Source organism: Lissotriton helveticus, chromosome 8 (assembly GCF_964261635.1).
Source record: "Lissotriton helveticus chromosome 8, aLisHel1.1, whole genome shotgun sequence".
Classification (NCBI taxonomy): Eukaryota; Metazoa; Chordata; class Amphibia; order Caudata; family Salamandridae; genus Lissotriton; species Lissotriton helveticus.
The window spans coordinates 1,022,449,452-1,022,476,578 of record NC_136069.1 but is presented as its reverse complement, the minus strand read 5'-3'; the positions used below and the strand labels follow the sequence as shown (position 1 = coordinate 1,022,476,578).

The following is a 27,127-nucleotide window of genomic DNA, read 5'->3' as shown; positions in this document are numbered from 1 at the left end:
CCAGCTAGTGGCAGGTCGAAAAGGTGGTTATATGGGGTTTACAATGAAATTTGGAAACTGTCACAGATTGAGGCTGCTACACGCCTTAGAGCTATTGATCAGGCGAATCTTGAGAAAGTGCTTGCAGTTGTTGACAATAGCATTAACGTGCTTTCCTCTAGAATTTACACATTGGATAATATTGTGTCGTCTGTTGTTGATATTGTGCTTGATGAGGTGTCAGTATTATACCATGGTCAAAATCAATTACGGTCAATAATGCAGTTTGCATGGACCCTTCAAACTCTGAAAATGGGTAAAGTTCCCTGGGGATACATGAACGTTTCTTCTTTATTTGCACCGTTTAATTTGACTGACAAACAACGCTTGCTTTCAATGCGTGATGCTTCCTTTTCTATGTTACATATTGAAAGGTTAGAATCTTTACCTTTTTCCGTGGCTGAAGCCACTGCTGCAACGTGGCTTATCCACGGTTTAATAACGCTGCCTTTTGCTTTATATAAATTTTCAAATTGCATGAAATATGTACCCATAGGTCGTTATGAGCCTTTAGGTAGCGGTTTTCTTCATGAAGTCTGGTCACTCCCATACACATACAGATGTTTCAAGGATGAACAGGAGGTTTATCTAACAGGGGAGGAGTGTACTGAGACGCCAGATCATTCTTTAATGTGTCGACACATACAGTTACACGGTTCATGCAATAAGGACAGGCCGAATATGGCTTGCGTTTTACAGGGCACGCCTGTTCCTGCTATCATCCCCACGTTTAAATTATTAGGGAATGGAAGTTATTTAATGCTCAATAATGAAGACTGTTGTGGGTTAATTAAAGGTATCCCTTTCATAGTTACAGTAAGTGAGCGGGTTATTTGCTGTAGAAATGTGCTTTACCCTCCCACACATGAACATAGAGATTCTTCCATCTGGCCAAGAATACCAACCTTGGGAGCAGAATTCAGCGGCATGGCACGAATAAGAGCTCTTTTGTCCCAGAAAGAGGTGGCCTTGAGCTCGGCCCGTGAAACTTTCGTGCTTCACATTGCTAACACACGTACAGAAGTTCAGGCTCTATTAAATACTGATTTGCCTTTGCATTTCGGAGCAATGGTTCGAACAATCTTTAACGCATCCTCCACAAAGGGCCTATCACATTTTTTTAAAGTTGTTAGCAGTGGTCTCGTGACTTCCTTTGAGAAAATTTTTGGAGTCATCCCTGCTTTCTTCCATTCAATCTTTTCATCCTTGTTTGGAGGGTTCCCGTTTTTACTTGCACTAGCAGCTGGCGTTCTGGTGGTTTTCTGTCTTTTTAAATATGGATGCCCATCCTGTGCAAGACCACGCGCAACTGCTGCTGACGCGGTTCCGCAATCGCATGCTTGAATATTATGGCACACTGCCGTTGGCGACTTTGAGCACGGCGTTTGGATTATCTTTTCGATTCTCCTATTTCACCTGTGTCCAACCTGTTTTTCACTGCCTGACCTGTGATTTCCAGTGGGCCATTGATTTGTGTCTCTGCGGACCGGTTTCTCCTGACGTCGATTTTAATCAACTGATGAGTCCTATCATTGCTCACGAGTTGGTTTGTTCTGACGAGAGGATTATGGCCTTAGCAGTGGCGCATGGACTAATTGGTCCCTGGGATGTGTTGTCGGCAGCACGGAATTTCTTGGAACTGAGTTTTCTTGAAAACCCACCGAGCTGTCCTCTGATGGTTATAGAGGATCCGGTGCTGGAAGAACACGTATGTTCCTTTCATCTTTTAAATTGGATGGCTGAACTGTTTTCGGATGAGGACAGTGACTTCCTATTGGAGGCTGTTGCTACTTACTTTTCATATACAGTTTTGTCATAGACACTGCTTCGGATTGACGTGCTGATTAATAGCATTTCATTGCTTTTATTGACTTATTTGTCAAGAACTTTTTGTTTTCGTTTGCCTATTGGCTTGAGCCACGTTATATTTTTGGGCTATTTTTTAGCATTACTTTTTAAAGTTTGGTTTCGACTCATGCTCGTTTACTGTTGAGTTCTGCTCTCATGTGATGGCACTTCTGTTATCATATTTAGTCCGTTCTCGGATCATGGGGGGGTGTCATATAGCTCCTGTATATCCCTATATCGTGTTAAGTTAGCATAGGTACATTTGAGGTTTAAACGCCATTTTTCTTTCTTGCAACTTCTGCACACGACACTTAATTGTTGACTTAGCTTTCGACCTAGTAGTTTGCCGTGGTTTATGTGAGAATAATATGTTATTGCTCTGATATCAGCTTTGCTTAATAAACTATGTCTGCACGAAGAGTGCTGAAGTTTCAGGAACAACACGATATGGAATTGTTATGAGGTCTGATCTCCACGCCTTCATAGTCATAACACAAGTGCAGCCTTTGCCAACTCTGGCTTCAGGCGGGATTGATATTGCTTTGCACGGGGCACATAGAAAACACTTGATGCGGTGCACATGCAGAGAGAGCTGGTGTATGCTGATGTGATTCCTTCATGCTAGGACACTAAGGTATGGGCCCGCCCTAAAACAACCCAAAGAGACCTTCTTAGCTAATAATATAATATATGTGTTAGGGAGGGTGAGATATAAGTGTTGTTAACTCTTATTCATTACAGCATGTTAACATGCTGTCACCATTCGCTTTTTATGTCTTAGTAACTATGCTGATAATTTTGATACTGATAATAAGTATACTTGTATTATCTAAGATACTGCGCCTGAGAAGACGGCATTAGTAAATAAACATTTCAAATGCACATGTGTCTTCTTTACTCCATGTTCTGGTTTGTAATGATAATATAACAAAAGAGTGTTCATGAGTTCCACGTACCCTGAGGTACTGTAAGTTCATGTTCTGGTTTGTCTAAACATTGGGAGTTTGATATGTCCAATGAGACACTGTAGCTAGCTCGGTAAGGGGTGAGTTGGTTGCTAAGGTAAGTTTTGGGACACCCTAATTTGCCGAGGTTCCACTCCTCTGTGCACAGCTCTGTGTGAGAACAGAAACCCTGCGACAAAGCTATTGGCATTACTAAATATTGCAACACCAATTGCAACAAAAGCCTATAAATTGTAGTCCAAAAACATTTGTATTTATTTTTGTAGCAATGGTGGCATGCTGCACTTTAGATGAATATGTTTAAAAGTAAAGTGTGCCATACTGCGATTGCTACAATAGTTAATTGTGGATGCGTTAACAATTGATGTGTGCACTGACGGCTGGTGGTGTGTGTGTCTGTAGAAATTGTGCACTGATGGCTGGTGGTGTGTGTGCCTGGTGGAAGTGTGCACTGCCGGCTGGTGGTGTGTGTGCCTGGTGGAAGTGTCCACTGCCGGCTGGTGGTGTGTGTGCCTGGTGGAAGCGTGCACTGACGGCTGGTGGTGTGTGCCTGGTGGAAGCGTGCACTGACGGCTGGTGGTGTGTGTGCCTGGTGGAAGCGTGCACTGATGGCTGGTGGTGTTTGTGCCCGGTGAAAGCGTGCACTGATGACTGATGGTGTCTTTGCCTGGTGAAAGTGTGCACTGATGGTGTGGTTGTGTGTGTGGTTGTATGTGTGGTTGTGTGTGTGGTTGTGTGTGTGGTTGTGTATGTGGTTGTGTGTGTCTGTGGTTGTGTGTGTGTGTGTGGTTGTGTGTGTGATTGTGTGTGTTGTGTTTCTGGTTGTGTGTGGTTGGGTGTGGTTGTGTGTGTGTGTGTGGTTGTGTGTGTGCTTGTGGTTGTGTGTGTGTGGTTGTGTGTGGTATTGTGTGTGGTTGTGTGGTTGTGTGTGTTGTGTTTGTGGTTGTGTGTGTAGTTGTGTGGTTGTGTGTGGTTGTGTGTATGTGTGTTGGTGCTCTGAGCTCTGCATGTTAGTCAGCCCCCTGTCCAATAGGGACTAAATACAGTTATCGGCAAGAGGCGAGGGCGGCCGTGTGTTTGCACATCAGCATGTGACGTAAGCCAGTGGGCTGGCATTCGTTCGTTTCAGCGTGTGGGCGTGGCAGCCTGCATTAGAGAAACGGCCTCCGGACGCACCCATTCGAATCCAAGAATGGGCTCATTCTAAGTGCAGTCTGATGCTCAATTGCAGTTGATCCCTAATCTCATAGTGGCATAATGTCTAAGGCTTCTTTAGGTATTAAAAGCGTACTAATTTTAAAAGTGGCATGGTTAAAATGTTCAGAATGTTATGTGTACATCATCCCAATATTCAACATATGTCGGTCACACAATGGTAACGTGTTTATAGTGACAAGCAGAAACAAGCGGGTTGGGCAGACAAGTGCAGTGGGGGACAGGAGAGCCTTTCAAGGAATGCAGAGTCTGCAGGGGGCAGACAATGTAAAAAAAGACCTGTGAAGTACTCTGGAGTGGCTGTGTGTGCCCGGGACTGTCTCAGCCCAGGCTGACACACACGACGGGGTGCATGGGGGCTGGCGGGTGGAGGAGCTGAAGCCCAGTGTGTTTAAAAGTGCCTAAAGACAGGGAGGGCGGGGCTAGAGGTGGCTTGTTCCAGCAGTCGAACCGATGTCAAAGTGAAAAATCATAATGATTTTGGAGGTGGTGAGGTAGGCAACACTTGTGTAGTGCACCTCTACGCAAGATTAGTTATGCGCTATAGTTAGAAGAGTTTGGGATAAGGGGCAAGGACGAGTTCAATAATAAAAGTGGGCTCAATATTAAGAGTGAGTTGTTCACTGATCACTTTTCAGTCAGGAATTAGGAGTGTGCTCAGTGGTCAGGTCGCACATAATCCTCGCTGGCGCAAGATCACTGGCTGACCTCATACAATTAGTTGGCCCGAGTCCGTTGTCCTGTGGTTATGTGTCCACTTCTGTAAAGCTCTCCTCTGGCTGGCAGTCAAAGCAAAGAGGACAATGATTGAATGGGAATTTTTTAAAGAGTCGAGTGCTTTGTAAAGAAGAGAACAGTTTCAAAGGAACACTTTACCTGCTTGACAGACTCAAGTCTCACAGCCTGTTAAAACCACACTGAGCCTGAGGTGACAAGGTGTTCTGCTTCACTTGGCCATTTGACAGTGGAGTACCAGGCGGTGTCACCCCGCCGGGGAGGGCGAACGTCCCATGTGAAGAGGCGAAATCAGCTCGAGAATACAGAGCGGTTTAACAGAGGTGGAGCAGAGGGTCAGGGCTGGGGAGGGAGTGAGGAGGGCGACGACTCATCTTAACAAGGATATTGTGCTGGATAACTAAACACTTATAAGGTCCCAAAGGCGAGACCTATTGTCTATGCTAATGCTTGTTTTAAATTCAACTAGGCTGGTAGAACATGGCAAAGCAAATAGAAAATTCACTAAATTGGCAACAGTTTTGGTAGACTAATACCCAAAGAAATAAAATGGAATTAAAATAAAGGAAAAGGAGGGAAAAAACTGCATTTTTACAGAGTGGATAATTTCGAGCAAGCACAGCAGCCAGGCAATAGTGAAATCCCCACTTTGCTTCCATATTTGGGGTGGGGGCAGAGTTTGGGTGCAAGCAACAAAAGGATTTGTGGCTTTCAATGCTCCTCAGAAGTCGAAAGGTGAAATGTGGTCGTTCTGCAACTTGCACCAAAAATAACTGCACGCATACATTTGCAGTGTTAACCTGTCTCCAATGTCATTTGGAAAAGCTGCAATTGGAGGGTCTGTGCACCTTACTCTCTGAGCCCTGGTGAAAAGGGAGAAGCAATGGCGTGGAAAGGGTGAAGGGCAGGGACAACTAGCAAAGGAGTAGGAACTGTGGGAAGGACAGTAGCAGCAACGTGGGCGGGAGGGTGCAGGAGCAACGTGGGAACAAGCTCAATTGGACAACTGTCCTTCAGCACAAGGGACAGCACACAATGCCACGGAATATGGTTCAACTTCAATCGCAGAAAGCAGCAGACGTTTCCTGATGGCTTTGGCTCTAAGTCAAAGTAAACAACTGAGGACACGGGGAAGCTCTGCTGCATAGACAATAGCTGACCTGCGGGCATAGACTTTTCCTAGATGGTCATGGTTCTAGAGCAAAAAAAAAAACTATTCATCGGGTACCATGACTGAAGCAGAACGATTTGCGGCAGAAAGAACATGTGACCGTTCATGTTCACAATGCTTTCCAAAGCTTGAGTCGCCTTCTTTCTTGTGCTTCGCTTTCTACGCTTTCCCTCCGTTTTTATCACCAAAGGGCCTCTGAGCACGGTAGCAGCACTTTTATTAAACGTTTAAACGAATATGGCTACAAGCATAGGCAATACCTACAACGAACACTGAATAAAACGCTTAAATGAAATAAAGACGTAGTTCACACCAACAGTTTTTTTTTCTGGGCTGGGCTTTTATTAAACGTTTAAACGAATATGGCTACACGCATTGGAAATACCTACAACGAACACTGAAGAAAACGCTTAAATGAAATAAAGACGTAGTTCACACCAACTGTTGTTAGCATTCGGTCTCTTGATCTGAAAACAACATAATTAGCCCTCTAAGATCACTGTCTCTCACCCCCACGCCAGAAGTGTGATTAAACTCTGCTGGACCATTTCAGCTCCTCGATGCAGGGGGCTTTGAGAAAAGGTGGCAGTGTGGTGGCTGTGGCGAAAGTAGCCAGTTGGAAGATGATGGTTTTAGAATGTCATAAATGGTTCACACTTTCATGGTTAAGATGCAACCTTTGCTGCCCAGTGCCTGCTCTAAACTATTTTATAAACTCGGAAAGAAGGGGCTGCTTGCTGTATCTCATCCAAACACAGCTTGTCCGGTGAGCTCGCTTGGGTTGTCTAGTACAACGCAGGGAAGGGCGTGAGGGATTTTGGAAAGCCAAAGGATAAAGCACATGAGACTAGAAACACGGTTTAAAACAACAGACATAAGGGACAGAGGAGAGGCCAAACAGGACGACGGGCAGCAGAAGAAGGGAGCACAGGAGTACGCAACACCCTATGATGGTGGGAGAGGGAAGGAGCAAACAGCCAAAGAGCCATGAGGAGCGGGAGAGATCAAGCAAGAGGAGGGTGGGTACGGGGCAAGCAAGAATGCTGAGTGGGGGGGAAGCAATTTCAAAGACATGCATTCAGCAGCAAGGGAAAATGCTTCCAGGTCATAGAAAAAACAGGAAGGGTGGGTGGGGGAAGTAAGTGGGTAGGGGTGAAGAAGAAAGAGGCAGAGGGGAAAAAACAAGCACTCATGTGGAGTGCTGAAACAGTAAAAACAAGCAGGAAGTAGGATAAGGGAGGGGGTGGCAAATGGTGAACACTTTCGCGGCCGCATTGATGTTCTCAGTGGCCACGCAGCTCCCTGAGAACATCAAAGCGGCCGCAAAAGTGCTCCCAAAGGCTGCAGGCTGAAAAATGGTGCGCGCGCCCGGCGCACATGCACTGTACCTCATCCGCCTGCCGCCTTTGGGAGCACTTTGAAAGCCCCTTACAGAGCAACGCATGCACGTTGGGTCAGCGAGACCTAAAAACTTAACATCTGAACTAGAAAAGCTAATCTTATACATTGAATATGATTTATTAAGAATAAATAGGTTAACTAATGCATGCAAAGAAACTATTAACACAGGGACAACAATCACTGCAACCGTTTAGACTAGTGTTCAAAATATATGTTGAAAACAAATAAATTGTTAAACTGTCAAGAAGTTCAACCAGAATACCAACAGTTTTTTAAAGGATCTACTTAGTGTTACTCTTGATCATCATTACGTATGGTAAAAAGGATATGCCCTGCAGTAACAAAAGCCGAGACAAACCATTCATTGAACTTATCCACAGTCTTCAAGTACATATTGTTGGATAGCCACATATTCTCATCAACTAGATCGAGAGCAGCATGAGCAATAAACTGGTTCAGGTGACGATGATCATCCTGCATCAGAAGGAGAGGAACAACATTTACCTTTGGTAAAATTTGTACTTAAGAATCACAGTCTTAACACATCCCCCCTCCCCCCCCCCGGAATAACCTTCCACCTGGCCACTAGCAAGAGACTACAATTAAAGTGTATATACAGAATTAGAGGAATGTCTCTAAAATGGAGTGTTCACTGTGTTGAGTAAATTGGATATGTTAAAAATTCTAGTAGGCATTCCTTCAGTATCTCCTACTGTAGGATAAGCTGAGAGTTAAGAACTCTGACAATGACACAGTAAACAAGTGGCTAATTTCAAAATACAGTTAGGGTGTTCCCTACAAAAACGAAATAAACATTTATTACAGGCAGGTAAACAGAACAGTTAAAATTAGGATGTACAAATAAAAACATTAGAAATTAGCACTTTTGTTGGCCAAGAGAAGTAAAACAAATTTCACAGTTCCTATATGCTAGGCATTAGACTATTTATAAAATTTGCCCTATGGCCTAATCAGACTCTGACTTTCCAAATGGTTCTAAAGTGTTCATTGCACTCTACTTTCAGTTTACTGAAAGAACTGCAGTGCTTGGGTGTGCAATTCAGATTCAAGATTCAGATTCAAATTAACTTTGTTCGGATTCCAGGAATCCATAAAAGCACAGTAAAATAACAATTATACAACGAGGTAATGAAATCCATATCAAAATAGATTAGAGAATTCATTTTAATACACCATTAACAATTCATCAATTGGTTTGGCGGAGTTTTCATGCAAGGTTAAAAATACCAAAGATCGGACATCATCTTACGGGCTCGGATGGCGATATTCAAGAAAGTGCAAGTGCGGAAAACCAATTCTTCATTATTTAGAGAAAGCAGCATCTGATAGGCTTTGTCCAAGGGGATAGGTCTCTACTTTTTAAAAATTGGGGTTAAAAACCACTTCACATATTTTAAATAATAATTAAAAAAGAACAAAAAATGCAAGTCAGTTTTTACACTCACCCCGTCACAAGGGCATAGTGTATGATCAAGATTGGGCTGATAGCCAAAGGGGAAACATAACATAAATTTAACAATGCCTGCTCTCAAACGAAATAAAAGGCTCCTTTTCCAATAAGTCATAGACAGAGTAAGATATATTGGTAAGGGATGCCTGTAAAGTTCTATGCTCATATAACTTAAAACTGAAGATTTCTTAGATTCCGCACTAACCCTACCAGAGTTATATAGTGTGTAGAGTGCGTTTTTCAACTTGTTTTTAGGTCTCGCGTGGGTGTGGCAGCAAAGCTGCCCCGCCCTCGGAGAGATCTTGTAAACAGAAAGGGAGCCTAAGCCCCGCCCCTCCTTTCTATTGGGTAGCGTCAGCGTTCATGGTAAACGCTGGCTTTCCATTAGAAAGGAGGGGTTTCCGTTGCCGCCCTGTCCGCTTTCGGAACGGCCCCTCCGGACATGGTAGCCTGCATTACGGCCGCCATGACGAACTTTCTTCTCTGAAGCTTTGTCACACTGTCTTGTTAGGTCTCGCTAGTTTAAGTAGGAAGCAGCTGCAAAGTGCTGCGTGGCCACTCGCTACAGTTATTGCATTTCATATGCATTTTTAAAAACTTTTTAATTCTCCATTAGGAACGTGTATTGTAACACTTGCATGGTCCGCGTTTATTTAGGTGCCCGGTCTATTTACTGTCCCAGTCTGACCCCGGGTGCCGCCGTCCTGGAGGGTTTGCCCGTGTGACTCAGCACCACATCCAGCAGGTCACATGACTGCCAGTCCGTGGCCGGCGCAGCCACAGACCGTGGGAGCCAGCAGTGTGCGTGAGGAGCAGGTCAGTGGATTTAGCGCTGCCTGATAAACTCCTTTTAAAAGCACATTGCTCTCACGCTGCTATTTTTAAAACCGTACCTCTGACTCAGGATCCCTCACCGCCGCACTTTCTCCCGAAGGAGCGCCCGCACCTCGTTCCACCGCAGGGCCCATACCCTGATTGTTGTGGAGGGTGACGGGCGTGGCAATTCAATTGGGGATTGATTGCAGCTGGCGGGGCTCGGCGGAGGTGTGCTCGGACGGTCACATTACCTAGAGCCCACCCCTTCATGTAGCCTGCCATTCTTCACGCGCGACGGACGGAGCAGGTCAGTGGATTTAGCGCTGCCTGATAAACTCCTTTTAAAAGCACATTGCTCTCACGCTGCTAATTTTAAAACCCTACCTCGGACTCAGGATCTCTCACCGCCGCACTTTCTCCCGAAGGAGTGCCCGCACCTCGTTCCACCGCAGGGCCCATACCCTGATTGTTGTGGGGGGTGACGGGCGCGGCACTTCAATTGGGGATTGATTGCAGCTGGCGGGGCTCGGCGGAGGTGTGCTCGGACAGTCACATGACCTAGAGCCCACCCCTTCATAACACCCATGCCATTCCTCACGCGCAGCAGGCGCGCCAGTCTGGGCCCGTCCGCGGCCGACCGGGGTCAGGGGCCAGGAATCCTGCCCATTTCATCTCCCACTCCGCTTACATGCTGATTCACCTCCATGACAATTGGCCCCTTAGTCCCAGCACTCAAGCCCTTCTTGTCTCACTAGAGGTGTTTAACCCCAGGTCAGCTTTTCCTGAACGTATTGCCCTTTCCACAGCAGCCCCCTTCCCTTCTAATCCTGCTGACCCCCGGCAGTCCTGCCCCCCTGCCCAGGGAAAAAACCAACGCCTCCCTCACACTTAGCTACGTTAACACTCGCTCCCTGGTTAAACACCAGTTAGAGATCTTCCAGCTACTGGACTCAGAGAAACCAGATGTACTCTTTGTCACGGAGACGTGGCTTACGGCAGAGTCCACCCCGGACATCCTGCAGGAAGGCCCCCTGGCTATTATATCCTTCAAGCCAACAGACCCCCCCGGGAAGCTGGGTGGTGGGGTCGCGGCCATCATTCACCACTCACTTAGGTTTACTACCAAAATGTCGCTGGCATTCCCTCAGTCGACAGTCTCATTATAGAACTCGACTCCCCCCTGTCTCCTCTCATCTGTGTTCTTGTTTATCGCCCCCCTCAACACATACCTGATTTTCCCTCTCTGTTCAGCGACACACTATCTCAATTAATAATTAATAACTCTAGAACGCTGATCATGGGCGACTTCAATTACTGGCCCTCAGACCCCAAAGAGTGCTCCCACTCTGCCGATTTCAATGACCTCTTATCCGGTATGAACAGCACTCCACACATACAATCCCCTACGCACGTCAAAGGACACTTCCTGGACCAGGTCTGGACATCCAATCTGGATATCACCCCGCCCTCAATCTGTCCATGTTCATGGTCCGACCACCATATCATCTCGTTCTCCCTGACTTGTGTCCCTAGCCTAAACAGGCTTCCTTAGGAAATCTCTCGCCCAGAAACTGGAACAGAGCCGACCTCTGTGAGTTCCGCACCCTACTTAGCGCCTCACTCCCTACTAAACAGGACTCCTTAGATAGCCAGGCTGCCAGCATCAAGCACTGGCTTGAATATGCCAGTAACATCGTCGCACCCATCAGGCAAATTAAACTAAAACGCCCCCATGATGCACAGAGATGGTTCTCGGAGGAATTAAAAAATAAGAAACTCTTACTCAGACAAGCCGAGCGTGGCTGGAGACGTAATTACGCCACGGAAAAAAAAGTTCTCTTTGTAGCGCTGCTGAAAGATTACAAACAATTCATTCTCCAGGCCAAAAGCACTTACTTCTCCCAGAAATTCACCAACTCTGCTAACAAATCCAAAGATATCTTCGCCATAGTCAATGAGCTCTCAGCCCCTGATAGAGTGACTATTAAGCCGCTTCCTTCCCAAACCCTCTGTGACTCTCTTAACTTCTACTTTTTGGATAAGATCATAAAAATTAAATGCAGCATCCTTCCCCCTTCCATTTCACTCTCTCCCCCTATGCCCACGACAAAAAAAACCCTAACAGTAGACCACATACCCCTGGTATCCGAGGATGAGTTTCTTGGGCTACTAAAAAAGGTTGTCTCTGGCTCCCCTACAGACTGCTGTCCCCCGAGGGTCCTCCAGGAAGCCTTTGCCGCCTGCCCCAAACCCCCCCTGTCACTTCTTAACAACTCCCTTAGCCTAGGTTTAGTTCCGGACTCCTTCAAGATTGCCGAAGTTGTCCCCATTTTTAAGAAACTCAATGCCGATCCCTCTCTCATGAGCAACTTCCGCCCTATTTCGCTGCTCCCTTATCTTAGCAAAGTACTTGAGTCTCATGTCACCAGCTCTCATAGCTCTTTCATCGAACTCTATAAGTTCCTTGATCCTCAACAGGCAGGATTTAGACCAGCTCACTCTACTGAATTGGTTATCCTCTCTGTTATGGATGTATTTAGAAGGGGAGCGGACCGCAATGTCAGCCAGGCCTTAGTGCTCCTGGATCTTTAAGCGGCCTTCGACACAGTCGATCATAACATCTTGATCGATCGTGTCGAGGACGCCGGCATCCGGGGGTCGGCCCTCAGGTGGATCTCCTCCTTTCTTAGCAACCGCCATCAGGCCGTCCGCCTCTCCAACTTCTCCGCAGAGAAAGTTAAGCTGACTTGTGGCGTCCCTCAGGGTTCCTCCCTTTCCCCTCTTCTTTTTAATCTGTAACTGACCCCTCTTATTCGGTCCCTGCGTGGGAACAAGGTCACTGCCTTCAACTATGCAGATGACATCCAGCTAGTGTTTGATATCGACCCATCTGATTATTCCATCAACTTTCAATCCACCATGTGCCTCATTAGCGACTGGATGGCGGCCAAGCATTTAAAAATTAATCCAGACAAGACCGAGCTAGTCTTGATCGAAGGTTCCTCCAACCCATGGAACTCCAATTTTTGCCCCCCCCCCCGGCTAGGCACTTCTCCCTGCCCCGCCGAGTCGGCGAAAAGCCTAGGGGTCATCATCTGCAAAGATCTATCCATGAAGCCCCAGATCAGTGCAGTGGTATCATCCTGTTTCTTCCACCTACGCAGAATCCGAAAAATATCCAAGTTCCTGACCACGGAAGCCTTAACCCTGGCTCTCCTGGCCTTAGTCATCTCGCGCATCGACTACGCCAATTCACTCTACGTTGGCATACCCGCCTACCAGCTCCATCGTCTGCAGCTGGTACAGAACCAGGCGGCCAGACTCATCTCTCACCTCCCCAGGCACCACCACGTCCGCCCTCTGCTTAAAAGCCTCCATTGGCTCCCTGCAGCCAAGCGCTGTGGCTTCAAACTCGGCTACATCATCTTCATAGCTCTGGCCGGCCTCGGTCCAGCTTTTACTTCCTCCTTGCTTCACCACTATCTTCCCTCTCGCAACCTTCGCTCCTCCCACCTGGCCCTCCTTACCACCCCCACTTTCTACGGTAAGAAGCATGGTGGTCTCAGATTCTCTTTTCTTGCCCCCTCCTTTTGGAATTCTCTCCCTTTGGAACTTAGATCAACCACGTCCTACCCTTACTTCAGATCCCGCTTGAAAACCCTTTTGTTCTGCCAGGCTTTTGAGTAACTTCCCGCTTCCCTTCACTTTCACCGCTGGCTCCACTACCTCCCGTTCACAGCGCCATGAAACCGTTTTGTGTAAGTGCGCTTTAAAAGTAATTTAACATAACATAACAGGCAGGTGTGTCTGTCTGAGGGAGATACAGCAGCGTTTATTTATTTTATGTATTTATTTTATGCGTTTTTATAGCAGACATTACCCGAAGGTGTCAGAGCGCTTCACAAAAGGAACAGTGTGTGTGTGAGGGAGAGAGACAGCAGCCTCCATTTGTGTATGGGTAACGGAGAGAAGCAGCTGTGTATGCCTGAGGGAGTGTGTGTGTGCGCGAGGGAAAGATAAGTGTGTGAGTGTGAGACATCGCTGTATATCTCAGTGAGAGTGACAGCAGAGAGAGTGACAGCAGAGAGAGTGACTGCAGAGTGAGAGTGACTGCAGAGTGAGAGTGACAGCAGAGTGAGAGTGACAGCAGAGAGAGTAACAGCAGAGAGAGTAACAGCAGAGAGAGTAACAGCAGAGAGAGTAACAGCAGAGTGAGTGACAGCAGAGTGAGAGTGACAGCAGAGTGAGAGTGACAGCAGAGTGAGAGTGACAGCAGAGTGAGAGTGACAGCAGGCAGAGTGAGAGTGACAGCAGAGTGACAGTGACAGTAGAGAGAGAGAGTGACAGCAGAGAGAGTGACAGCAGAGAGAGTGACAGCAGAGTGAGAGTGACAGCAGAGTGAGAGTGACAGCAGAGTGAGAGTGACAGCAGAGTGAGAGTGACAGCAGAGTGAGAGTGACAGCAGAGTGAGAGTGACAGCAGAGTGAGAGTGACGTGAGAGTGCCAGCAGAGAGAGTGACAGCAGAGTGAGTGACAGCAGAGAGAGTGACAGCAGAGAGAGTGACAGCAGAGAGAGTGACAGCAGAGAGAGTGACAGCAGAGAGAGTGACCGCAGAGTGAGTGACCGCAGAGTGAGTGACCGCAGAGTGAGTGACAGCAGAGTGAGTGACAGCAGAGTGAGTGACAGCAGAGTGAGTGACAGCAGAGTGAGAGTGACAGCAGAGTGAGAGTTCTAGAGTGAGACTGCTTTTAGCACAGAAAGTTTGGTTATTGCACTCTTGCTGCTCTTTCATATCTTATCACCTCTCACACTCACTCGGTCTGGTTTCCAGGACTATTAATGGATTAAAAGAAAAGTTAGTGCTAAATTAAAATGTTTTAAAATAAACAAATTCCTGGACACAGTTGGGGGTCAGTCACCTACTCCTTACTGAATATGACATTTTATGGGCAGTTAACCCTGCCAACAGCACAGTAGCTTGTGAAACATTCAAAATGTTGAATTCTACCAGATTAATTTGTAGCTCTGCATTCTAAGGAACTTGATGCTTTAAGCATCGTCGCTATTGCCTTTCTGCACTCTTTGCCATTTTTTATTTTTTTTTGCATATTTTATATAGCGCAAACTCGACCCGAAGGTATTGCAGAACTTTACATGAGAACCATATTTACATTACACATTCAATCATGGGGAGATTAAGTGACTTGCCCAGAATCACAGGATGTGGACGCGACCTCGAGGCTCGAACCCTGGTTTCCAGCACCAGAGTCGGCAGTTTAAGGTTGTACTGCTACTGTGTGGTTATTCGTAGCTACCAAATGTCCTGTTAGCACATGTCTCACTTCAGTCCTAACCTTTTAACAGAAGTTACATTGCATTCCAGGGCTTGAAATGTTCCCATAACATTGTAACCATGGGCTCAAAAAATCCAGCAGTAAAGTGCAATTGGGTAAATAGCCACAATTAGCTGAAGGCTTCACAAATAACAATGGGACACCTTGTAGCTATGAATTTTTTTAGTGTGTGGAAAGTCTTGTGCCATGTTTAACCACTATTCAATGTGCATGGATACAGGACTCTTTTCAAAGATAGCTGTCACTACACCCTGCATTGATTGTTTAAAGCCTGGAAGATTTGGCAGGTGACCTGCTATCAATACAGATTTGTTAGAAATGCTGGTTGCTGTATCAAAGGGCTTTTACCATTCTGTGTCTGTGGGTAAATGTGATAGTACATCTTGACAAAGATTCTAATGAGCCAGCCATTTCACCAATCAGTGAAACAATTAAACACTGCTAAAAGAGAGAATATGATTTTAATATTCCCAGATTCTTTACAGTGTATAAAATAATTAGATCAGACCTAAAACATACGTCTAAACCCTGTACCTGTAGTGCAAGCGCACAAAATTGAAAGATATAAACTGGAAGAAAAATCAATATTTTGGTGACATTCCTAAACAACAAAACTCAAGCAGAATAATCTTAGACAAGCCTTTCTTGCCGCTAACTTGTGTAACAATGTTACATTTTGTTGGACCCCTACAGAAAGAAATACAATTGACTTATTCTCATTCAATGTTCTTCCTGTGGATGGAATTTTGTATTTGTGATTGAGCAGGTATTCATTGTTTATATGTTTACACAGATGAGGGCTGTTTCATTTTTGGTGGCGTTTCATCCAGTGCTTAATTTGAGCTGCTGGCTTCAGGTGCTTGGCACTGGCACTTAATTGTCAACTGCGGCACTTATGACAGTATGCCACATGGTGGCACTGTTTGTGTAATTTAGAGATGAGCAGACCAACAGTTGTTTATCAATTCAATATACAATAAAATGACTAATACTATCCCACCAAGCTATACTTATAAGCTTTGGGGGTCTGAATTGTCACACTTGTATGAGTGTGATGGTTAGTAGTTGAATAGTTACTGTCGTTGCAGCACTGTTAGACAAGTTACTTACCTTCGGTATCGCCTTAACATGTAGAGACATAGTCTAGCCGCAGATTCCTTACCTTAGAATTCTCCCCAAGCACCAGACTGTATCCAGAAATTTTTTCCAGCAGAACCTCTGCCCGTTGGTTGTGGGAGTTATGCCACTCCATACCGATGTTGTCCACCATATGTGACACTGAAGGAACCCATATAAGACTTTCCCCTACTTTCTGACGTCAGTTTCTTCTGTGACCAATTCCCGTGCCAAAACGCGGAGCCACCATGGAAACTGGCTATGAAAACAGTGTGCCAAAAAGATATATACATCTTTAAATTAACCACTACTAGTGGTAACAAGCACCGCAAGTGGTAATTTACCCAAAAATAATTTTAAGAAACAGATGTTGTAGGTAAGAAGACAACAGTTTGCAGAAACTGGGAGGATGGGTGGGTCAGTAAGGAATCTGCAGCTAAACTGTCTCTACCAGATATGGCATTACCGAGGTTAGTAACTTGTCGATCTGATAGAGACATCTAGCCGCAGATCCCTTACCTTAGAATTAGACATAGCAACACCACCACTGAAGGTGGGTCTGTGAACTGACCGTACCAAAATCCACATACAGAACCAATTGGGATGGGGAGGTGGGAGACAGAAAGAGAGAGAAAGCGAGAGAGAAATAAAGGAGAGAGAGAAAGAAATAAAGGAGAGAGATAGAGAGAGAGGACGAGGAGGGAGAGGGAGAGGGAGAGGGAGAGGGAGGAGGAAGGAGAGGGAGGAGGAAGGAGAGGGAGGAGGAAGGAGGAGGTAGAGGGAGGAGGAGGGAGAGAGAGGAGGAGGGAGAGGGAGGAGGAGGAGGGAGAGGGAGAGGGAGGAGGGAGAGGGAGGAGAGAGATGGAGAGGGAGGAGGAGGAGGGAGAGGGAAGGGGAGGGAGAGGGAGGGAGAGGGAGGAGGACGGATAGGGAGGGAGAGGGAGAGGGAGAGGGAGAGGGAGAGGGAGAGGGAGAGGGAGAGAGAGATGTTGTATAGCATTTTAGGATCCTAGTGTAAATTTCCTGATTCATGCCCTTATATTGGTATAAATCACCCTATCCTTATATAGGCATAGAAATCATAACCATATTTAGACATAGCTCATGCAGTCCAAATACAGCATGGCTACTTCCACTAGTTCCGAAAATCCACAACGATTTCTTGGAAAACTCGCCTTCAGCTGTCAGGGACTTCCCCTTGCTTGAATATTGATGTGTCCAAGAACTCATGGAGTTTTCAAATTACTGAGACTCTTTGATGACGTTATTATGTCCAACCTTACGTCAAACTCACTACCTACAAGCTATAAATATGCCCACACTTGCCCTAGCAAACACACGGTGGGTTGGAGCAGTTCGACTATCTACTTGCCCGACACAGCTCGCTGCAGCAAGTGCCGAAGGAAGCCGATCCTCCAGCAGACGCACAGAGAGACGCTGTCTTTTCTCTTGCCGAGAAATCCAGCTCCAGTGTTTTCAAGCTCCCCTTGCGGGGTGTTGGGAAATCGAGTCCTGAGAGAGATACCAGACCTCCTTCATTCTAAACCAAGGTACGGAACTGATTAGACCCTAAGAGAAATCTTGGATAGATTCTTGGCAAAGGATACTAAACCTATGCTACACCATACTTACTTCTTTCCTCGTGCTAGACTTAGGTTAGGTACATTGGGGTAGGCGTATTTTAGAAGCACCAGTTGAGTACTTTTAGTCATTGTTATTTATGTATGTATTTTATGGCTTAGAAACCATACCATGCTTTTACAGTATTATTTCATAATACTCTTCCTTCTGCATGAGAAAGAAAACTGTTCAATAAATACTTTTTATTGAAAACGCCTGTCTCTCTATTTCTCTGCACGATTGACTGAGTGAACTATCTATCTATTGTTTCCACGACTCTGAAGATACGTTTTATCTTGGGGAAACAAAGTTGTCATGTTTTATGCGGTTGTCATAAACTAATCCCTTCTTGTTTATTCGAGAAAGTTTCTAGTGACCTCTGAGCAAGCCGGCACTCACAATTAAGTTTAGTATATTCAATAGAGACCTAGTTGCCCTAAGTCCTACATCAATTCTATAGGATATATTATTCCAATGCGCAGAGCCTATTGGGAATATAGGAACTACACTACATGGCGCCCAATGTTTGGTAAGGCACTAATTTAACGCTAGCTACTAGAGTAACTCAGTCGTGCTTTTCACAGAGACCCCTTTTTCCCGTAAAAAACTCCAATAGACGTCTGGAGTGGGTGAAAGGATAATATCAACCATAACTGAGTAGGACGAAAATCCTATGTATTAGTTTCTTGGTTAATTTAACGTTGAAGGATACAGTGTTCCAAAATATTGTGCACCTTATCTTTATTTCCTTGAAGCTTGCTCTGCAAACTTTCAGTCAACAAAATGACTAAAAATGAGATCAGTGGAGCTGCAGCAGCAGCCAGACCAGGCTTTGACACTACATGGTTTACTGAAGACGACCATGATGCAATTATCATCCCGGAAAATTTAAGGAAAACAATAGCTTTAAAGCTTACAGAAAATGGCCTATCACCAAGAGATGGAAGGGTAATATTTGTCATAGAGGCACATGAATATCGGCAGACAGAGTTATTCTATTTATGGATTCTCTTCCCGCAAGCGAATCCAACAACACATGTGTTCCAATTCTACAAGATTGAGGAACCTCCAGCGGAATACGCTCCTTTCGAGGATGTTGAAATTCCATCAACATACCAAGAGCATGCGCTCTGGTTTAAAGGCGCCCTACAACATCAAAATCACATTACCAGGCTCGGTCCACTAGGTAGACCAGGAGCAACATGGCCGGTATTAGCCAGCTATACACCACATCATGCCATTGAACAAATGACCGGTCCAGAACTGTTAGCTCAGCTAAAACAATTAATTAAAATACATAGACAATTGGTTCAATATGTCATGCAGACTTTAACAGTCCAACCTGCTATAAGGATTCCACAACACACCCCTCATCAGGGGAACACAAATAAAATTACACCACAGACTACACAATCAGTCATCGGTAAATTGCCCGCAACAAGGGAACAAATTCCATTCTGGTTAGCTCAAAAAATTACTCAAATAGAGGCAGTATTTCCTGATAGTACACCTCGAAACACAGGATTCTAACAATCTGTTTTCCCAATGGGGATCGCACCACACCTGGAGGGCTGTGACACTTGGGGTACACTCTTTGCTGCAATCTACACAAAAACACATGGCGGTAATACCAGACGTCCTGAAACAGATTCAAAATGAATACGGGGCAGAGCCTGCTTTAAATCTCGGTATGAAGTTACTGAAGGGTTTCAAACAGGTCTCAGTTATAATATTAGCTAATATTACAGGTGAAGCAGCATCCGTGGCAATCCGCCAAAAACTAAAAGAACTTGATGTAACTGAGCAACCATATGAACTTGCCAGAATAATTGAAAAATCCTATGAAGAATTACGTAGAGATAGTTTGGGTGGGAAACCAGTAAAACCCGAACTAACAGAAAATCCAGAAAAAGTTTTTTATTAAAAACACTCTCACTACTCCTAAAGAGAAGTGGGAAAACACTAAACAGACATTTCCTAGAAAGAAATGTTCTCAGTCCAGAGGTAGGACTCCTCAAAAGGAGCCCTCTGAAAAGAGGTATAACCTCAGGAATATAGATAATTTGAGAAAACCTGATAGATATCAAGATACTGATACACGTTCCTCTCGTACCTATCAGACTTCCTCACAGAAATCGGAAAGAAGAGGATGATCAGAACACAAGGAAGAACGCGTGCAGTCCAAAGACTATCAGCACGTTCCAAAAAATAAGAAACCCCAATTCACCAAGAAGAAGGTAGCAGGTCTAAAATCAGACATGCCGAGGATTTTGAGGACACAACTCAAGAACGGGGAGTGGGCTCAGACAATGCTGGACAGCGCAGTAGAAGTTACCATAGCTCGCAAGATCCTGAAGGATCATCTGAAGACAGTGGACTTGAATGAATGCATTCAAGTTGAAACTGCCGATACAAGGGTTAGTGTACCCTATAAGTTATATGAAGTAACGCTCCGGTTGGAGGGGGACATAACCAGGAAAAAAAGAGCACTCTTTTGGGAAAAGCTCTCTAAGGGTTATGACATTCTTCTAGCTGAAAAAGACTGTCCACCTGAATTTGTCAGGGAGTGCCCCCATGGCGAAGACATCATTATGCCAGCCTTCATAAAAAATACACCTATGCCAGGAAATGGGCTGTAGCCCAGGCTCCAGCATTATATAAAAATCACGTAGGATGGGATGAGGACTCGCCTCTCCATAAAATCCAGTTGAAAACTCAACCGACAATGCAAAGGCAATATCCTGTTAAACAGGAAGCTAAAACACAGGTCAGGGAAATCTTAGATCAACTTGAATACCAAGGGGTGATTGAAACATGCACCTCGCCCATGAACAATCCTTTGTTTCCTGTCTCCAAACCGGACAATACGTATCGTCTAGTTTTGGACTGCAGACATTTAAACTCTTGTTGCAAAACTTTTGCAGTACAAAATGCACACAGTGCAGCACTGATAAATAACATCGTGCGCAAAAAATATAAAACCACATTAGATATTTCTAACGGTTTCTTCTGTCAAAACATTGCACCTGAAAGCAGGAACTTGACCGCTTTCTCAATCATGGGGACACAACACCATTTTTGCCGTCTACCCCAGGGATTCCAGAATAGGTCAGCGTTATTTTCAGCCAGAGTAACAGAGTTACTACAAACATATGATGATGAGGCATCATCTTATGTCGATGACATCTGTAGGAAGGTGGCTACCTGACTATGGTTACCCCAGATGTTTTGCCTTGTGTTTAGCTGGTTTTTGACTTAGTTGACCTGGTTCCCTGCTAATCAGGGCCCCAGGCCATCTGCTCTCTCTGTAAAATGGATTCCATGTACCCTAGGTACATACCACAATTGGAAATGGACTCCTTGTCAGCCCCTGTATCATGCACTATAGGTGCCCAGGGCATAGGAGCCACCAAGGCCTACCAGGGGCTGCAGCATCTCTTTTGCCACCCCTGGCTGGTTCTTAAATTGACACAACTGGCTGATCACTCAGCTGGGGTAAGGTGGTGTAATCACCCCTTGCTTAGATATAGTATACCTATATCTAAACCTATATCTGGACACAATAAACCTGTGAGCCACTCCTATAGAAGGCCTCATCAATCCTGGAGGCAGAGTGCTTGGTTTAATGTGAGATGGAGCTCTAGCATGAGCTGAGCCTGTCTGCAGCCCTCGGGAACAACTCCCTAAGCTGTTTCAGGATAATGCCATACCATATACTCTTAGGTGCATTATAATCCTCGCGGTTATATAGCAACTTTGGTTTGGCTTTATCAAAACATGTCGTGTAAGGTGTCATACGATTTGGAATACTATCCCCTCGCCAGTTCTGGCGACGGGGATAGCATTCCACCCCTCTAGAGGGAGAAGACATGTTACTTTGCTTAAATGCGGTTAACTTCTAAAAGGACCTTGGTTCCACAAAATGGATGCTTCTGCCACAGACACAAGTCTGACCCCCTGAAGCTGACCGAAACTCAGCCAAATGGGGCCTGGACAAAGGGTTTCCTGTCGCAGGGCGGTGTTACAACCACCCAGACAGGAGATAGTGGATTGTAGCAGGGAGGTTTGAAAGAAACCAGACACTGCCTGGGGAGCACAAGGCTGCCCCTTGCATAATCCGGCCAAACCGGTTCTGGGGCACTCCAGCCCCCGTCCCAGCGCGGCCAGGATCAAAGGAAGGGGGTGTATCCACCCACTTCCTGGGTCCCACCCATAGGAGGGGACCTAGCAGGTAATCCAGCCCCCAAGATTGGTATAAGAATGGGAGCAGTGCCAATGCAATTCAGATTATCCTGATGAAACATAAGAAACTCAACTCTGGACCCTTCGACATCCTACTCGACGTAGAAGACTGAAGAATCTCCCTTGTGGTCAAGGAGTGACCACCCTGTGCAAACAGGCACCATCCAGCCATCGACGTCTGCTTTGTTGCAGTTCCCGCCGGAACTCGAGCAACCGAGATCGACGAGATCAAGCTTGCCTGCCTTCCAACAGCCCGATCCACAGTCCCTGCAGAGCTGAGACCCGTGGAGGCGACCGGAAGCGTAGGGCACGCCATCTTGAATTGACCACGAGACGCTGACCGTGCAGCCCACGAGTGACCCTCGAAGCTGTGCACCGGGGTTTGAGAAGCCCCAACCCTGAGCCACTCTTGCACCGAAGTTCAGCCCTCCACACTCGACGAGTGCTGCGTGGGGCCCTTCTGCTTCTTTTGGCTCAACGCGTTGGTCCGGTCACTTGCCAGCTGGCTTGTGGCCCCTGTACCAACGAAACTTGAAATTAGACTTGCGATTCTGGTTGCTCCAGATTTGCACCAGCTCCCCTGAAAAGGAGCCCCCACTCTGACCCTCCTGGTTCGAGTGAGAAGCAATCTCCCGGTTTCGCGTGGATTGCTTTTGCCAAGTGTTGTTTGCTCCAATCTTGAAGCCGACAGCGCCGACGGCGAGAGCCTGCGTGGGACAGATCGTGACCTGCTCCTGGACGTCGTAGATGCCCCAGAGCCCACGTGACAGCGGAGAGAAGCTCCTCGACAACCACCTGATTGCGCCCGACATTGCCTGGTTCCGTCCTGGTTCCACCCTGGTCACTGCTGAGTGACCCAGACTCTGTCCCCTCTGCTTTCAGGTACTTTTCGACTTGAGTCCACCCTTGGACTCCACCGGACACTTCTCCTTCACCTCGCCTGCAGCCCTTTCAGCTCCAAGCACCAAGAACCTGCGTGACGAAACCCGACTCAACTTCGACCCTGTGCACCCACTTCCTGTGGGTGAGGTAACATTGCAACGCCGGTGTTCCCACACTGGTACACACCTCTAGGGTCTGTGTCTTAAGTTGTGTTCCTCTAGGTTCAGCGGAAGTGTCCTTAAACTCTAACTTTGTAACTTTTACGCACCATTGGTTAACATTGATGCATGCGTGCACTTTCTGCACTGCACCCGAATCCCGCGGGCTTTTCCCGACTTCAGCATTGCTTGTCCCGACTGCTCCCAGCGATTCCCTAGGCCCTAGGCCTAACCACTGATCGAATGGTCCCTCTTATACCATTTTTTTAGTATATGTTTGAGTGGCCCCTTGGCCTCATCCAAAATTGTGCAACTTTGTATGTTATACTGTGCTTTTGATTTAACACTTGTGCCCCTTTATTCATAAAGAATACTGGGGATTGTTTTTAGTAATAAATACATATATTTTTATAATATATACTTGTGTGGTGTCCTTTCATTTGATATTACAGGATTGTATGTGGTAAAACAGCTCGCTTAACACGACCTCTTAAGTTAAGCCTTTAGGCTGCTTAGTCCATGCTACCCCTAGGATAGCTTGTCTATTAAGGTTGACTTACAACCAGACATCATAAGGGATTGTCTGGACTGATACAGGGTGGTTCCAGAATTGGAAACATCATATATCAGGCCAACTTCTCACATTGGTGAGCAGCGGTGCGGATTTGAGCTTGCTGTTGTTTTACCATTGCAATCTTTTATCAAATTGAAAGATCACATCAAGTACCTCTAGGTACATATACATCAAAAGCTTAGCATATTTAAGTTCTACTGAACTTAGTAGTTGTAGAGTAAAGGGATTAGCACACCCTGACTACAACTCACTAGCAAGGTACAGTAGGGAAACACTTAGTGTAGGTAGGTGCATCACTTACACCACACTAGAGTCATGTCTGACACAGGAAAAGCCTCAGGGTCTGTTCCTGTGACAGTTGACCTTACCCAGGCAACTTCCAGCTATGACAAACTAACCCACAAAGACTTGGTTGCCTTGTGCATCTCAAGAGGGTTAAAAAGGGGCAGAAGTCCCACCAGTCCTTCCCTGATAGCCATTCTAGAACAGGATGACTTAGACAAGGCGAATGCAGTTCCCTTAGAGTCAGGAGATGGAGTGAACCCCACTGTAACTGAGACCACCCCAGAGGAGGAAGGTGAGGAGGTAGAAGAAGAGGAGGAGGACTCAGAGGTAGAGGACCCTGAAGATCAGGATCAAGGGGTTAACCAGGTTGTAGTTGCCAGGCTTAACCAGGCCAACTTAAACCTACTTGGGAATGGAGAGGGCCAGCACCTCCCCAGACCCTATAACATTCTCCCAGGCAACAGAAGAGTGAGATCTCCAGCAGGGGACTCTCATATTTCTAGTGCCTCAAGAGAATCTCAGAGAGGAATGACTCCCTCTCAGAAACAAGCATTGGAAATGCAATAGGTCTCGCAGTAGAAAAGTTGGAGCTATTGGTTTTGTAAATGACAATTTTTTTTTTAATGTGTTTGTCTTGAAAATAGCAAAATTAATAGCTTTGTCATTTACAATGCCAATACTGTAAACTTTTTCAAATGTGACACCTATAGCATTTGTAATGCAACATGTTTTGTATGTACGTGACTTAGATGTATTCATCTAACAAATTCAAATGTCTTAATTTTTTTAAATAATACTGAAATAAAAGTTGTTGTAATTTATAATAGCAATAGCTTAAACTATTGTAAATAACTTTTGTGAAGAATATGTTCAGTGTATTTTATTGTGACAAATCCAAGAACAGAGGTGAAATATTAACATATTTTTGTGACATTTGTAATAAAGCTTGAAACATTGAGAGAACATATTTGAACCAGTTGTTGTTGAATGGTTGCACAGAGTGATGCTGCGAGGGTGATAGATAGGTAGAGTGAGGGCAATAGGTAGAGTGAGGGCGATAGGTAGAGTGAGGGTGATAGGTAGAGTGAGGGCGATAGGTAGAGTGAGGGCGATAGGTAGAGTGAGGGCGATAGGTAGAGTGAGGGCGATAGGTAGAGTGAGGGCGATAGGTAGAGTGAGGGCGATAGGTAGAGTGAGGGTGATAGGTAGAGTGAGGGCGATAGATCGATAGATTGAGCGCACTGTTAACTGTATGTTGCTGAGAATCGGCCTGTGGGTTCACTGCTGAACTCTGAGCAGTATTTCAGTATAGGGTAAACAGCCTGCCTATAATTCCATCCACCTTCATTGAGAGCGGGTACTCAGGCATGAGGTTTGTGGCAACACAGATTACAATTCACCTAGATGTTACGGTAATATGTATAGTGCATTAATCACACAAGAGGGTATCCATTCCTCCAGAATCAATGTCCTCCCACAAAACACTGCATCTAAGTCTCCTGTTCTTACGTTCACATTGTTGTGTTCTAAAAAGTATTCCTATAGGAGCTGCATCGTTTAATACAGAAAGCTCGGGGGTGGGGGACTAGGGTCATATCGTGAAATACAATGAAATGCCCTTTAGCTGGTTTTGGTAAAGCTGCGCTGCTGTTCATGCATACATTATATCTTAAAGTGTATGAGTTGTGGTATACGCTGTAGACAGAACAGATAGTTGTTTCTTAAAATGTACTGCAGATGATGCAGTTTTAGCAATCCCCGGTGCATGGACTCGTTCTGAGCCTGCACATTAACATAGGTCAAGACCACGAAGTTCAACTTTCATTTGTACTGCCTCCATGTCAAATGAAGCTTAAAATGTATACTGAAACAAGGCTTGACAACTGACATCCTCAGCTGTACAAAACAATACTGCATTTAATGGAAACATGTTGAGATGTGCTTGTTCTTTCCCCCAAGGTGGAAAACACATTATACCAATGCACACTGCACAGAATACAAGTGTTACGTTCCTTGTACAACTGCCTGGCTGCAACATAATCCCACACTGCTTTAAAAAACCTACAAAAAAAACCACTTCATTCTGATGGTGAATGGCTCATTCAAATGACCGAGGCACCCTGCAAGGGATGGATCTTCTTACTACTGTTGGCAGGGGGAGAAACAGAAAGGCATGGGGAAAAGCATAAGGGCAAATGGAGTGAAAGAACGGCAGGGGAGAAATAGGAGCCTTATTAAAGACAGAAAGGCTAAGAAGAAACAGACGGGCAAGGAAAGTGACGATGGGGCATTGAGGAGACGGAAGGGTATGAGGAGAGAAGGGTATAGGAAAACAGAATGTTGGGGGAAGAGACAGGTGAGGGGAGAATCATATGGTTGTTGAAAGAAACAGAAAGGAAGGAGGCAGTACAGAAAAAGAGAAGTAAGAAAAGGTCAGGGTATTCCTAGTTTTCATCCCATTCATAGGGGCTGCACGTAATTTTACTGTTTATGGGCGGGGTGGGCTCAGTGCGTGCACCAGAGCACACATGGCGGTGGTACGGCGCTCACAGAGCTGTGCACAAGTGCTCCTATTCACAAGGACTGTGCGTTATTTTACTGCTTATGGACGGAGCATGCTTGGTGCGTGTACCGGAGCACACGTGCTAATGTGTACATCGCTCACAAAAATGGGTGACTGCTCCTGTTCACACACGCTGCATGTTATTTACTTCCTGCCAAAGCAGATGCGGGCAGGAAATGTGCAACTAGGTTCAAAAGGAACAGGGGAGTCATGGTGCTTAATTCCTGATAACCTGAAACACTCACTAAAACGCTTGTTACCGCTATTCCTGGAAAAATTAGTCTACATCATTGCTCAAAATATAGAACTGGCCATGACGTCCCCCTTCATCTGAAGGGACCTGTGCTTGCGTAGAACATACATTTCTGTCACACAATTTTTTTTTTTATTGAGTTTATGCCGGACGCGTGCAATTCCTGATCTGACAGTGCCTCCGTTTTTAACGATGATGTTTGGGTACTGTCAGACCAGCACCTGGCCTTTCTATTCCGGTCTGAAAACAGGCATATAATCTCAGCTCACGTGTTTGGCTGTAGCTTTGTTTACACACGTCCTGGTGAGTGAGTGTGGAGTCTCACTGCCCTGCCTCTTGGAGTTCATTTTCTGCCTCTGCTCACTGATGTCTATCCCTAGTTGCCTTGTGCTTTCCGTGTGTAGCCATTTCCAGGGGC

General features: G+C 45.6%; 1 protein-coding gene across 1 annotated transcript in view; it reads right to left on the bottom strand.

The window, feature by feature from the left end:
- TRAPPC2 (trafficking protein particle complex subunit 2) overlaps nt 1-27,127 on the bottom strand; it is a 167,384-nt gene that overhangs the window by 72,063 nt on the left and 68,194 nt on the right. The window contains exon 3 of the mRNA XM_078657863.1: nt 7,705-7,848. Within this exon, the coding sequence (XP_078513989.1) occupies nt 7,705-7,848 (144 nt within the window). The remainder of the gene's footprint in view (nt 1-7,704; nt 7,849-27,127) is intronic.